This window comes from Euprymna scolopes, chromosome 7 (genome assembly GCF_053919585.1).
Source record: "Euprymna scolopes isolate OS-2025 chromosome 7, ASM5391958v1, whole genome shotgun sequence".
Taxonomy (NCBI): domain Eukaryota; kingdom Metazoa; phylum Mollusca; class Cephalopoda; order Sepiida; family Sepiolidae; genus Euprymna; species Euprymna scolopes.
In genome coordinates, this window is record NC_136488.1 from 74,030,538 (window position 1) to 74,043,618 (window position 13,081).

Below are 13,081 nucleotides of genomic sequence, written 5' to 3' on the forward strand. Positions count from 1 at the left end.
CAAATTGTAGTATCTGTTCTGATACTACAATTCATCTTTGTCCTCAGTCTTTGAAGGAGAAATCCTTAGACTAAGGAAATTTTTGTTCAAATCCAAAGTTCACCTTTTTGAAAGCTGAATTTTCTCTGCATTAAAAAACTGACCTTGTGTATGACTGCCCTTGTGGGGAGGCAAGTAAATAAGAACTAAAAAACAGAAGAAATGTATATGCACTTGGTATATACAGCATAATAATATTGGCACACCAGTTCTCATTAGATCCAAGTTAAGCAACATTAAGCCGGATTATCACCAGATGGGTATATAATACTAGACACTGTATGTCATCCTCCCTGACCAAGATATACATGCAGTTGGAAATAGCATGTGAATTTGATATTCCCAAGAAACTTCCTCTTTCAACAGAAGCTAGATGCTCACCCCTCTAGGGTGAATACATCACAAAATATTATTGAATGATGATGCTTGTATCTATCTATACAATAGCCAGAGGAATTCTCTAAAGCAACCATTTGCACTAAAAATTGGTTTTCAAATTTTTCATGGAAAGACTTTGATTATGAAAATAAAGAGAAAATAAACTTACGTCTTGATTTTTGGCCAGTCAAATTCACTTGAAACTCAATGTCTGGAACCAACTGGACCGCTTGTCTATAGAAATTCACAGCTGAAATATAAAGATTTTAGTAGAAATTAAGGATTTTTCATGTTTATTAAACATTGTTGAAATATAGAAATTTGAATTCATGAAAAATCATAGAACCATTAGAAAGCAATAAAAATGGAAATTTTATTTTATTTTTTTATTTTGAGTTCAAATTTTTCAGCAATACCTGCCCTCATCAAATTTGTCTGACAAAAGTATATACAGGGTGACCCAAGAAAAACGGGCCCAACTCTAATTAGGCCCCGTTTCTTAGTGTTTTGTCCGAATGAAATGAGACTTTGGTCATAACTAGTTTAATATATTCAAAACATCACATCAAAACACTAGGGTCTTTGGCCTTTTTTTTCTCCGTTCTACAGCATATGTTCTAGATGGCCTCCATTTAGCTTTTGTTTTTGTTTTTTTTGGGGGGGGGGTCACCCTGTATCACTGAAAACTTTAAGATCAGAATTTTAAGTTTTAGAATTTGCTTTCTAAGTTTTATGATTCAATAAATCAAACTTATCCAATTTTTATTTTTAATTCTTTCAATTAATTTTGTTTTTAAATTTGGATCTTAATATTTTGGTAATATACATCCTTATCAAAGTTAATTATGATGAGGATATACATCACTGAAAAAGTTAAGATGTTAATTTCAAATGTTTACAAAACTGCATTATCTAGCATTCTAACAGTTCTATTATGTTTCAATAATTCAGATTTATAGAATTTTTAATTACAATTCTTTCAATCAATTTTTTTTTTACAAATGAACTACCACTTATCAAGGCCAATAAGAGTTTATACATATATTACACACAATGTTTCAAGCAAACTACTTCAGCTTCTTAAAAATATTTTCGTTTAACTCTTCTGATATGTTCAATGATAGCATAGTGTTGCAATCTAAAATACTGTTTGTTTTTTCTTCTTTTATTTAAGAACATACAAGAACCATAAGATAAATAAAATTCACAATCATTTCTGGCAAAATTTAGAAGTAGAAAGTTGACCTTGGGTTTACTTTCAGCAGTAACTCTTGCTTTCCTTATTTTATCTTTTAGCTCTGACATACCATGATAAATATTTCTGACAAAGGGTGAAGAATTGCTTTTTTCTGTGTCAGAATTTATCCACCTAACAAACGATTTTTAAACTTTTAAATTGGTAAATAAAAAGTAAATTCTGGCTATAATTATGTGTCATATCTAAAGTTGATTTAAAAATGTCTGCCACTATTCCACTAAAAACCTTACATCAATTTTATACTAGAATGTATTATGGGGATCTACCCTATTGTATCATTATGTGGACGCTTCCCAACACAATGAATAATAGTGGTAACAACGAGTTGTTATGACCAATCAAGAGGCAGTCTCTGGCAACACATTTTCTGTACTTTCTGTAAATACATACTCTTGTTAACTCCTTGTAGTCTTATTTCTTTTGGGTCCTTTAAGACCAAAACAGAATGAAAAAAAAAAAAAAAGAAAAAGAAACAAAAAAGAAAAAGAAAGAAAAAGGAAAAAGAGAAGAGAAAAAATAAACAAAAAAGTAAGAGAAATAAAAAAGGGATAAAAAGGAAAAGAACTCAAATAGGAAAAGAGAAAGAACAAAAAGTAAAGAAAAAGAAATAAAAGAGAAAACGAAATAAAAAAAGAGACAAAAAAGAAACAAGAAGGTTACCATCACACAAGTTTCCATTTTGCTCCGCTTTGATTCCTTCCAAATAAAACCACTGCGCCTAAAAAGAAAAAAATGAAAACAAAAGAATGGCTAAAAAAAAAATACAATAAAAGAAATCTAAATAATTAATGAACAGATGACTACAAGTATTTTAATGATGAATGCTCTGATGAACTGCAAGCACTTGTGCCCCCATGACGTGAACACCCTCGACAGACTCGACAGGCTGCAAAATCCCACCCCCATACTGTAGAGATCCCTAGATGTAAAAGATCTTTCTATTCCAGTAGTTTCTTCCCCAGAACCGCTACACTGTGGAATTCCATTCCAGGTCACCGCTTCCCCAACTGTACTGACGTGCAGAAGTTCAAGTGCAACGTGAACCAACATCTTGCTGCCCAAATCCCTACATAGTACCCCAGTAGTTGCTGCCCCTGATAGTAGCCCCCTATACCAAAGTGGCAATGTGCCTTGTTTGGGGTGAAAATGCAATACAAAAAAATTAATTAAAAAACAAAAAGATATAGTAACTTTTCATTGCATAAGAACAAAGTGAGGTGCCATCTTTATAATATTGTCTATCAGGAAAGAGGTGGCATCTTTATAATATTGTCTATCAGGAAAACAATATCACAGCTAAAACAATTTATAAAAACAACCTGCTGTTGCTTGAAAATGAATATTTTCATTTTGTCATTTGTTAAACGTTTATTCTTAAAGTACATTATTTGTTTTTCTTGTTTTTGCTTACCGAATTAATCTCTAGGTAGAAGTTTTAAGTAATTTGCTATTGTATTCTTTATGCCAAAATTCCAAAATTTGACAGAAAGATTTTGTAGTTTGGCAAGATAAACCGTAAGAAGGTTGATGGTTACATTGACTCATTGTTGAAAACACTCAAGATGAGAACAGTAGCCCAAATAATCCAAATTATCAATCCTTATCTCAAAATTTCAGAAATATAATGCAGCATGTAGTTAAAATGAATAAAATGCACTGATTTAATTCCTTCCAGAAATACTTTATCCAGCTCAGAATTCTATTTTAGATGGTCATCAAAAAAAGAAAGACATAACTGGAGATACTTCTTTTGGTTTTAAACAAAAATGGGTATAATTAAAAAAAAAAAAAGAAGTAAAACAAATTGCACATAAATATGTTACCGGGCAATGTCGGGTATGGGCAGCAAGTAATAAATAAAATAATTCAATATGTAATCGTCAAAATTACAATTACATTGATGTAAGAAGTGCACACAGACATGCATGAAGTTGCTTTTCTTCCTAAAACCTAATGAGGGTTGAGGACATGCGTTTCATGATGCTAAATGATATGAGAAAGATACAATGGATGTCTAATACGAGTCTTAAAGACAGGCTTAGATCTGATGACCTCAGAGGAAAATTAAAATCTAGACAGTATAGGAAGGGGTGTATAGAACATGAAATTTCAATAGTATGGCCACAGTTGAGAAAGCAGGGTCAAAAGGAAAATATGGAAGAAAATGATAAAGATAGACTTGAGAGAAAGAGGGATAAATAAAGACTTGGTCAGAAATAAGTTAGTTTAGAAGTCAATTTCTAAACATCATTAAATGCATGCTAGAATGTAAAACAGACGTTAAACTAAATATGAAAATGATAACGATAACAAAATGTGTCTTCTCTAATTCAGGTAAGCTTGAGATCATTTTGAATTGAACAATTTATTCAATTAACTCAGATGAATAGTATTTGATATCTCTTAGATGTGATTTTGATATCTGACACTTGAAGGTAAAGACTACACATGAGTGATTTCCACAATTTCTTACTTTCTATCGTCATTCCTAATAATGTTTTACTTATTTGAGAAGATATATAAATAAACAACAATCAACAAGTGCTGATGTTAAAATAAATGTTATTCTCAGCAGCACCAGATTTGTAAGACCAATTGTAATTTACATATTAGAGTCAATTCCTACTAGACACTAGTGTTGAAACGATTAATCGAAATCAGAAAAATCAGAATTGCTAAAATTTGTGCCTATTTTTCGGACGTAAAAAATGATTCTTTCAATTGGCTTTTTTATTTGATTTTGTTTAAAGCAAAATCTTTTACTGCTGGTAGTGATAATAAAATAATGAAAATTTCCTGATTTTAAACTACCGGTAAAATTAAAATCAATAGATCGTCCCCCACAAGTGAATTTTTACGTTTGAGAAATTAGCTTCACATTTAACATGGGTTTTTATGGTAAATGTGAAAAATAACTTTATAGTTAATTATTTAGAGATATATAAAGAATCGGGATTGGTAATTGCATTGGAATCAGTAATAGTATCAGAATCGGGAAAAATATTGGAATCATCCCATCACTACAAATCACCAAATGTCTTCAGTTTCTCTGTACAAGGGTTTGTCAGGACAACCTAACATGAGAGTACTTTGTACGACAAGTAAACCTCTACCAATTATTCAAAATAGCATCATATTCAAAGCCTAAATAAGGTCTCCATGGGTGGTTACACATTAGCTCATATGATGAAATGATGCACCTTCTAATAATGCTATCTTGAGTAACAGCAGTAATTTGAATACTTCATTAGACTAAAAGAATTCTTGTTCTGGAATCTGAAGAGATCACAAGAAGGTTATACTATAAACTAACTACAGGGATGATGGGGACTAAGTGATTAATGACACTGAAAACGTGGTTGTGTCAAGTTCATATTCAGTTCTTTCACAGAAAACACTTTTATTAAAGGCATACCTGACCTTTTGCCTAACCTCCTGCTGACAAACTGGTTTATATGAAAAATGATACCCCTTTCTCTTGGTGATGCAACCTTAAGTAACAGCACAAAGTTCAATACTCCATCAGATCAGATGAATTTGTCTTGCAATCCAACAAGATCAAGAAAAAAAAAGCGCAATAAAGATAGACTATAGCATAGTTAAGTGATCAATTGAAAATAGGAAAATTAATGCTTTTCATTGTTTTACTAAGTTTGAGAGGTAAAGGAGAACGTCAATTGAACACTCGGCTATTTATGCATCTCATACAGAAATTAAGTGTTAGCCTCAGAAAGTTTAAAGTCAGCACAAATCTACGATAATTCATATACAATATTCTGACGCATTTATCCAATTCTCAAACCTGTTTTCTTTTGTTACGTCAATTGATTTTATTTTCTGTGTAAAAATATAAATTCCCAAACTGCAAACATAAAAATACAAATTATCTCCCTTGTATTTCATTTTACATAAAAATAAGAGTTATCTCTCTTGATAGTCTCGAGTTCTGGAATCGTTTTTTTAATGCTTCACGCTCGAGTAAATACATAGTAATCACTCGTTATCCTCTTCAGAGATTCAACAGTTTTCTTACAGTTATTAAAACAGTTTGTAAGTATTATTTAAATAATGGCTAGTTTTCAGATTAGATAAATGTTAATACTTACTATAAAACTCTGAGATACCAGGGATTGTCATGATTTAAAGCAAACTACCCAGATGGTAATTATGTATGGATATATAGGATATTGCTCTAGCCAATACAGCTAGAAAAAGACAAAGTTTCTGCAAACACAATTTGAGAACTATGATTATGGCCACCTTTTAGCCAAGATCTTAATTCTCTGGATTATGTCATTCGTGGCATTTTAGAATATCACATAGCAATGTCAACTTTTAAAGATACTACTAAAGAATAATGGAAGGTTGTCGCCCAAATATCTAAGAAACATTTGTACAAGTTTCGGGAAGCATGTGAATGCAATTATTAAGAAGAAAGGAGGATACAATCTGGACAAGAACTGTAAATTTTACTTCCCCAAACTGCATAGATAACTAGTTATACCCTACCCAGCATTCTCCAAGAGTCTTTAATTTTTTTAACCAAATTATTTTTCATTTTTAATATAATTTTAAAAGTTAAATTTAATCACAATATCATTTGTGATTTAAATATTAATTGAACTTGTTTTAAAACAATTAAACAAAAAATAATTTAAAAATTTTAAAAATTAAATTTGTTTTAATCTTTATTCATAAAAGAATTGGATGTAATCACGTCGACACTACGGTTCCTATTAGATCACCAAAGTTAAGCAACATTGAACCTGGTCAGTACTAAAATGGGTGACCATTTGGGAATTCCAGGTGCTGTATGTGTTCTCTGCTTATCAGCATTTGTTTCCAGTCATCCTGGACTTCTCACCATTGGACTCAAGCAGTGCTGATTCAAAAGAAATGTGGTTAGAAATTGTGCAACCCGTGCCTCATAATTACATGCACAGCTACCAAGGGTTATCCATTGTCTCTTGAGACTGAACGGAGGCATCGACTGGATCAAAAACTTTAAATTTGGAATTTCTAAGAATTTTGAAGTCGAAAATAGTTTTCTATTTGGCAGTTTAAATGTTTCAAACTATTAACAAAGGATTAAAAATCACTGACTTGTCTACAAAGAAACAGAAAAGCATCATGATGTATTTAATTTTGTAATTAAATTATTTCTTTAAAAAGGAGGTTTTTTTAGTTTGTTTTAGTACTTTATGATAATACATTTTTTATTTCAATAAATGATCAATTCATAGCAAATAAAAAATATGTGCAAATCACATAATAGCAAGAAACATACAAGAAGTGGTAACAATTTTTTTTAGTATAAATATAATATTTTTTAGTATAAATATATTTTTTTAGTATAAATATATTTTTTTTAGTATAAATATAATATTTTTTTAGTATAATATAATATTTTTTTAGTATAAATATATTTTTTTAGTATAAATATATTTTTTTAGTATAAATATAATATTTCTTTTAGTATAAATATAATACTTTTTAGTATAAATATAATATTTTTTTAGTATAAATATAATATTTTTTTAGTATAAATATAATATTTTTTTAGTATAAATATAATATTTTTTTAATATAAATATAATATTTTTTAGTATAAATATATTTTTTTAGTATAAATATATTTTTTTTAGTATAAATATAATATTTTTTTTAGTATAATATAATATTTTTTTAGTATAAATATAATGATAATATTTACATTGTGAATATTTGAAAGTGATTTGGAAGCCTGTAAACTGCCAGATGGAATGTTAATTTCTAGCTAGAATTAAAGTTTATATGTCACTGTTTTAGTATTATAATTTATTTCTTCTTCTCGTCATCTTTCCTCAGTCACAATTTACAATTGTATGAGCATCCGCACTGGGTTTCTTCACAATCTTCTCTCATGCTTACTAGTATGCGGATCGTTTCCTCAATGTTTTACGGTGATAGCAAAACCATTTACAACAGTCTTAATCCATGTTGCTTGCGGTCAACTTCTCATCATATAAGTTAGAGATTAGAATTTCTTTTATGGCAATTCATACTGACATACTCTCATAGCTCAAAATGGTCAAACTTTTTTTGTTGCTTGCTCCAAACAAAGCATACTGCCACTAAAGTGTAAGGAGCTACTATGATAGGGGCCAAATTTATAGAAGGGTGGTGATTTGGGCAGTAGGTAGTTCATGTCAATATAGTCAAGGGAAACAAGAAACAGAGAAGGAGTTTCAAAGGCAGCCTAAGGAAAAGAAGCTACTAAAGTAAGAATATCTCCTGGCACCTAAGGACTCTTTACAACAAAGGGGTGGAATTTTGCTGCTGATGAAGTAATTGAGGGGTACACGTGCGATTAGTTAAATGAAGCACATTTCATAGAAGTATTTGTAAAACAGAGACAGAGATGGAACACTGCGGCAACGTGACAAGGGCTGAAGCTTGGCAGATAGTACAGGATCTATTAGATTAGAAAATCTTCTCTGAATCCTGTCCAAGGAGAGGCTAATGGTTGGTCCACCAGTTTGACTGAAATCATTGATTGTCAGATATGCTAAAACTCCTCGTTGACTTTGTTCTCCTAAACCCCAAATCTATTATGTAAATATTAGTGTTGGGACAATTAATCAGAATCGAAAATCAGAAAAAATTATGCCTATTTTCCGATTCCAAAAACGATTCTTTTAATTGTATTATTATTTGATTTTGCTTAAAATCCAAATCTTCTACTGCTGGTAGCAATGATAAGATAAAAAAAAACATTTATTGATTTTAAACAACCAGTACTAGTAAAATCTATAGATCATCTCCAACAAACGTATTTTTACGTTTGAAAAACTATCTGCACATTTAACGTGTATTTTCAGGATAATTGGAAGAAAATAACCACTATATAGTTAAATATTTGGAGATTTATAAAGAATTGGAACCAGGAATTTAGTACGGAATCAATAATTGTATCAGAATCGAGAAAAATATTGGAATCGTCCCATCACTAGTAAATATACTAGATATAGTGACTTTGTTCAAAGTTAATAACTCCGATTACAGGTTTATTTTTTGGTGATATGAAAACGATCGTCATGCCACCATTAGTAGGAAATTACATCTTTTTTTTAAATGTTCAGTCTCTGTGAATAATTCGCAAAAAAAATCCTCCATATGCTAATTTGCTTCTTTGTCTATATTTACATGTATTCCACTCATGATCTTTTGTAGACTGGAGAGTACATTCGACTAAGGAAGATCAGTCTAATTGCTTAAAACAAAAAAAGTATTTATTTCTCAAGATGTTCACTATTCTAAAGAAGAAACAAAGTTTTTCTTGCTAGTGTTATATAGTCTTCAATGGTGTCTATAAATATTGTCTACCTTTCTCAAGGGCTGCAGATGACAACGGGTGTTTTTCTTTAGCACTGTTTGTATATTCATGAAAGATGACAAGAATTTTAGCTTAAAACAGGTTTTATTTCTTTCAATAGTTAATATCCATTTCTTTTCATTAATAAAGACATGATAGATGTGCAATGTAAGTCTTAAAGACTGGAAACTGACGTACCCAGGTACTGTATCAACACAGCTCAAGAAATGGATATAAACTAGCTTAAATTAAAAATATCAACTCTTATCCAAAATTCAATTTAAAAAAAAAGAAAATACAGAAAAATCTTTATGATGTAGGGACCTATCACAAAACGAAAATGGCGTTTTCAAAAATCATGTATATTGAACAAATAGTTTTTTTTTTTAATGTATAGGAAATTATTTTTTTTACGATTTTTAGTGATTGTAGAATTTAAAATTTCGGTAGTTTGAATTGAGTTGTCTCCCTTTATTTATGATGGCTGAAAACACAGTTTTGCTTTATTATAAAATTTGATTCTCTTAGTTAATAAAAACCTACTTGATCAATTTACATGATTTTTGGAATATGACAGTTTCATTCCATGACAGGGAAAATACATCAAAGATTTTTCTGTTTTTTTTTTTTATTAAGTTGAATTCTGGACTTGCACCAAAATATCACATAGAAATTGAAACAATCATCAAGACTAGTGAATTTATTATTAATCATCCTCCAATAGAATTTTTTTTTATTTGTCTTGTGCCAAACTATGGTATTATCTTGACATTGATCACTCACCTTATTTTTGACCAGTTCCACGTTGCCAAAATTCCTAGGAACTTTTTGGTCATGCTTAGTTTCGACACTGCTGCTTGGGACGGCTGCTCCGTTGGACGATTCTTCAGAGTTCTGGCTGACCAGAAGCTCCTGCTGCCACCGCATCCGGAATTCATCCAACTGTCTCTCTAGGTTCAACGCCTCATCTATGTCATTGACATTCTCCTCCTCATCTTCCGGCGGCTCCTCTTCTTCGTCTTCTCCACCCACAAATGCTTCAACATCACCGGGAGATGGATATAAGGTTTCTTCTTCCTGAAAAGATAGGTATTTTCTTTTCAATTTAAAATGAAAGGAAATAAAATCATCATCATCACATGTAACAGAGCCGTTGATGCTGGGTGAGCAACAGCAGCCATATGCAAATGACAACAGAGATAAAAAGGACACGCGTGTTCAGAGAAGCAGTTATTCAAGACATGTTCAAAATGTAGAGGATTTGAGATGTATTCAAGACACAAGAAAGACACACGTGGCCGGGGAAAGTACACGGCAGCATCTTGTTAAGCACATTGGAGTACAAAAAAAACTTTGAACAAGAGACAAGGCATTATTCTGAAAGTATCAGAAGTTCACAGTATTAATGCTGCAGTCCTTCAGCGGTACATCCTGGGCTCAACTCTCTTCCTGATCTACATCAATGATCTCCCAAATCACATCCTAAGATCATTCATAGACATTTACGCTGACAGCACTACCATCAATGGCAACATTTCAAAGGCCATAAATGACCAAGCACTCTTCTCTCATCTTGAGCACGTGGTGCAATGGGGAAAGGGATGTATCTAAAGATCAAGCTTCTATCTTTCCATCATCAACACTCTGACTCCCGTCTGGGATCTATTGAAATAAATGGCTCTGGTCTTGAGGAGGCTCCATGTTTTGACAAGCTTCTTCGTCTGACCTTTACTCTTGATCTGAAGTGAAACACATACATCAAATCTGTTGCCAAGGTCGCTGGAACAATGCTTGGATCATTCTACCACTCCAGTAGATATCTCACTGATGATGCAATTCTTTACCTGTATAAGAGCCAAGTACATCCTAGGATGGAGTACTGTTGCCACATCTGGGCTGGAGCTACCAGAAGCAGCTTATTCTGCTTTGACAGAGTTCAAAATAGACTTTATAGCCTAGTGGGGGATGCCCTTTTCTCTTCTTTGCAGACTCTTTCCTACAAAATAAGTTTTACGAGTCTGTCTCTGCTCTATCGTTATTTTCATGGCAAGTGCTCGTCTGAGCTCCAATCTATGGTCCCCCTCCTATTTGCCAAACTTTCATGAAAAACACTTGTCTATCTGAAACAACTATCAATAATCCTTTGTAAAAAAAAAAAAAAACTTTAAATAAATGTTTGTTGTTTCAACTAAAAAAAAAAAAAAAAAAAATGAGTCAAATTCTCTACTTGTCTTTGTTTCCTTTTGACTGTCTGCATACGTGTCAGTCCCATGTGTTGATATGTAACAACTACATTACACATATTTGGTGTGAAGATTTTTTTTTATCAATATACTGTGAGCTGAAAAGAGAAATACTCAAGATTTTAGGACATGTAAATAGTTTGAAAAATGAAATTATAATTTATTTCAGAGGACGTTTATCAAAATTATGAGGCTGGCTCAACGAACCTAGGTTACCTAGTGGGAGATGCCCTTTTCTCTTCCCTGCAACCTCTTCCCACAGAAGAGACGTTACGAGCTTGTCTCTGCTTTATTATTTTCATGGCAAGTGCTCATCTGAGCTCCAATCTGTGGTCCCCCCCCCCGTTCTGACTTTCACGAAAAACACTCATCTAGCTGAAAACACTATCAATAGTTTCCCCCCCCCCATTCTTTATCTATGCCCAAACCTAAACGCAGATTCCATGAACAAAGTTTCTTCCTTAGAACTGCACACCTGTGGAACTCTCTTCTGTTTTCCTGACTTCCAACTGACTACAATATGGTTGTCTTCAAGTCCAACGTGAACAAATTCTTGATGAGCCATCCCCTTAAGTTATCCAATTTACCAAATTTTTACTAATAACAATTGCTATGACATGTTCCATTTAACCACTGTACACTTATTAACCATTAAAAAAAATCTTTCTATCCAATTTGGACATAACAGAAAATAAAATTCATTTATGACACTCATCTGGAGGTTGAAGTTTTAATGATGATATAAAGAATAAAACTGTGAATTGAGACTTCTATCTTGTTATGGCTGATACCTCTGTGGATTAAATAAAGTGTCTCATTCAAAATTCTGTGCAGATTCTTAAAAATCGACAAAAATCTTATCTAGTTCAACAAGATACATCTGAAGAAGGTCAGAGGTTACATAGGCAGAAACGTTGTGAGAATAATACTCAAGATGAGACCAGTAGTCTAAATAATCCAAATAACACACATTATCAATCCTCATCTCAAAAATTCAGAAACATAAAACGTTTCTTTTATGTACAGAGGAAGGAGGTAACAGGGCTGTAAAGTTAGGTTTTACTGAATATTACTAAAAAACATTCCTTACTAAAGATTTTTTTTCAGTAATTATTTAGTAGTAAGTTTGGTCCCTACATAGCTACACCCAGTTGTGGACTCCAATAGTATGTTTGCCAGGCCTGGTATAAATATTATCTTGGTTTAAACGCAAAATTTAGTCTATCATCCAAATAAATTTCATTGGAATTAAATTGCAAATGTTTATTATGATGAAACAAAATCAATTATTTTTCTAATGTAAACAAAAGAAAGGATTTTACTTAAAAATAAAACACGTTTTTCTTTTCCATCATTTCTAATTCTAAATTAACAAGTTACTGTTAAGATTAAAGAGAAATAAGTAATTTTTTATTATTCCTGTTGGAAATGAGCAAACATTAAAGATTCAAAATTTGCTTCTATTTTGAAATAATATTGTTGTTTTGGACAATAAATTGCTTACAACCAACAAATTTATGGTGTCTTCCTTGGGACACAAAGTTTATTGATTTCTTTTAGATTTCTCAGAATGAGAGCAATTGTACCGTCCCATTGTCAAAGATCACGTGTGACAATATACACATAAAAAAAAAAAATCGGAAGTTATATTGGTCAAAATGTAGCGAGAATGACACTAAAGATGAAAACAGTAGTTTGAATAATCAAGATAATACAAAAATTGCTGCTTGAAAATATACATTTAAAAAAAAAAAAAATCACTGGTTATATTAGCAGAAACGTGAAAATAACCTCCAGTACAAGAATAGT

The 13,081-nt window shown here is 31.6% G+C and overlaps 1 protein-coding gene across 1 annotated transcript in view; it reads right to left on the reverse strand.

Moving 5' to 3' along the window:
* Positions 1-13,081, reverse strand: part of LOC145279783 (F-box only protein 9-like) — a 96,128-nt gene that overhangs the window by 29,801 nt on the left and 53,246 nt on the right. Inside the window, exons 2-4 of the mRNA XM_080131108.1 lie at positions 9,813-10,106; positions 2,336-2,393; positions 587-667 (exon numbers count right to left, since the gene is read on the reverse strand). Coding sequence (XP_079987234.1) covers positions 587-667; positions 2,336-2,393; positions 9,813-10,106 — 433 coding nt within the window. The remainder of the gene's footprint in view (positions 1-586; positions 668-2,335; positions 2,394-9,812; positions 10,107-13,081) is intronic.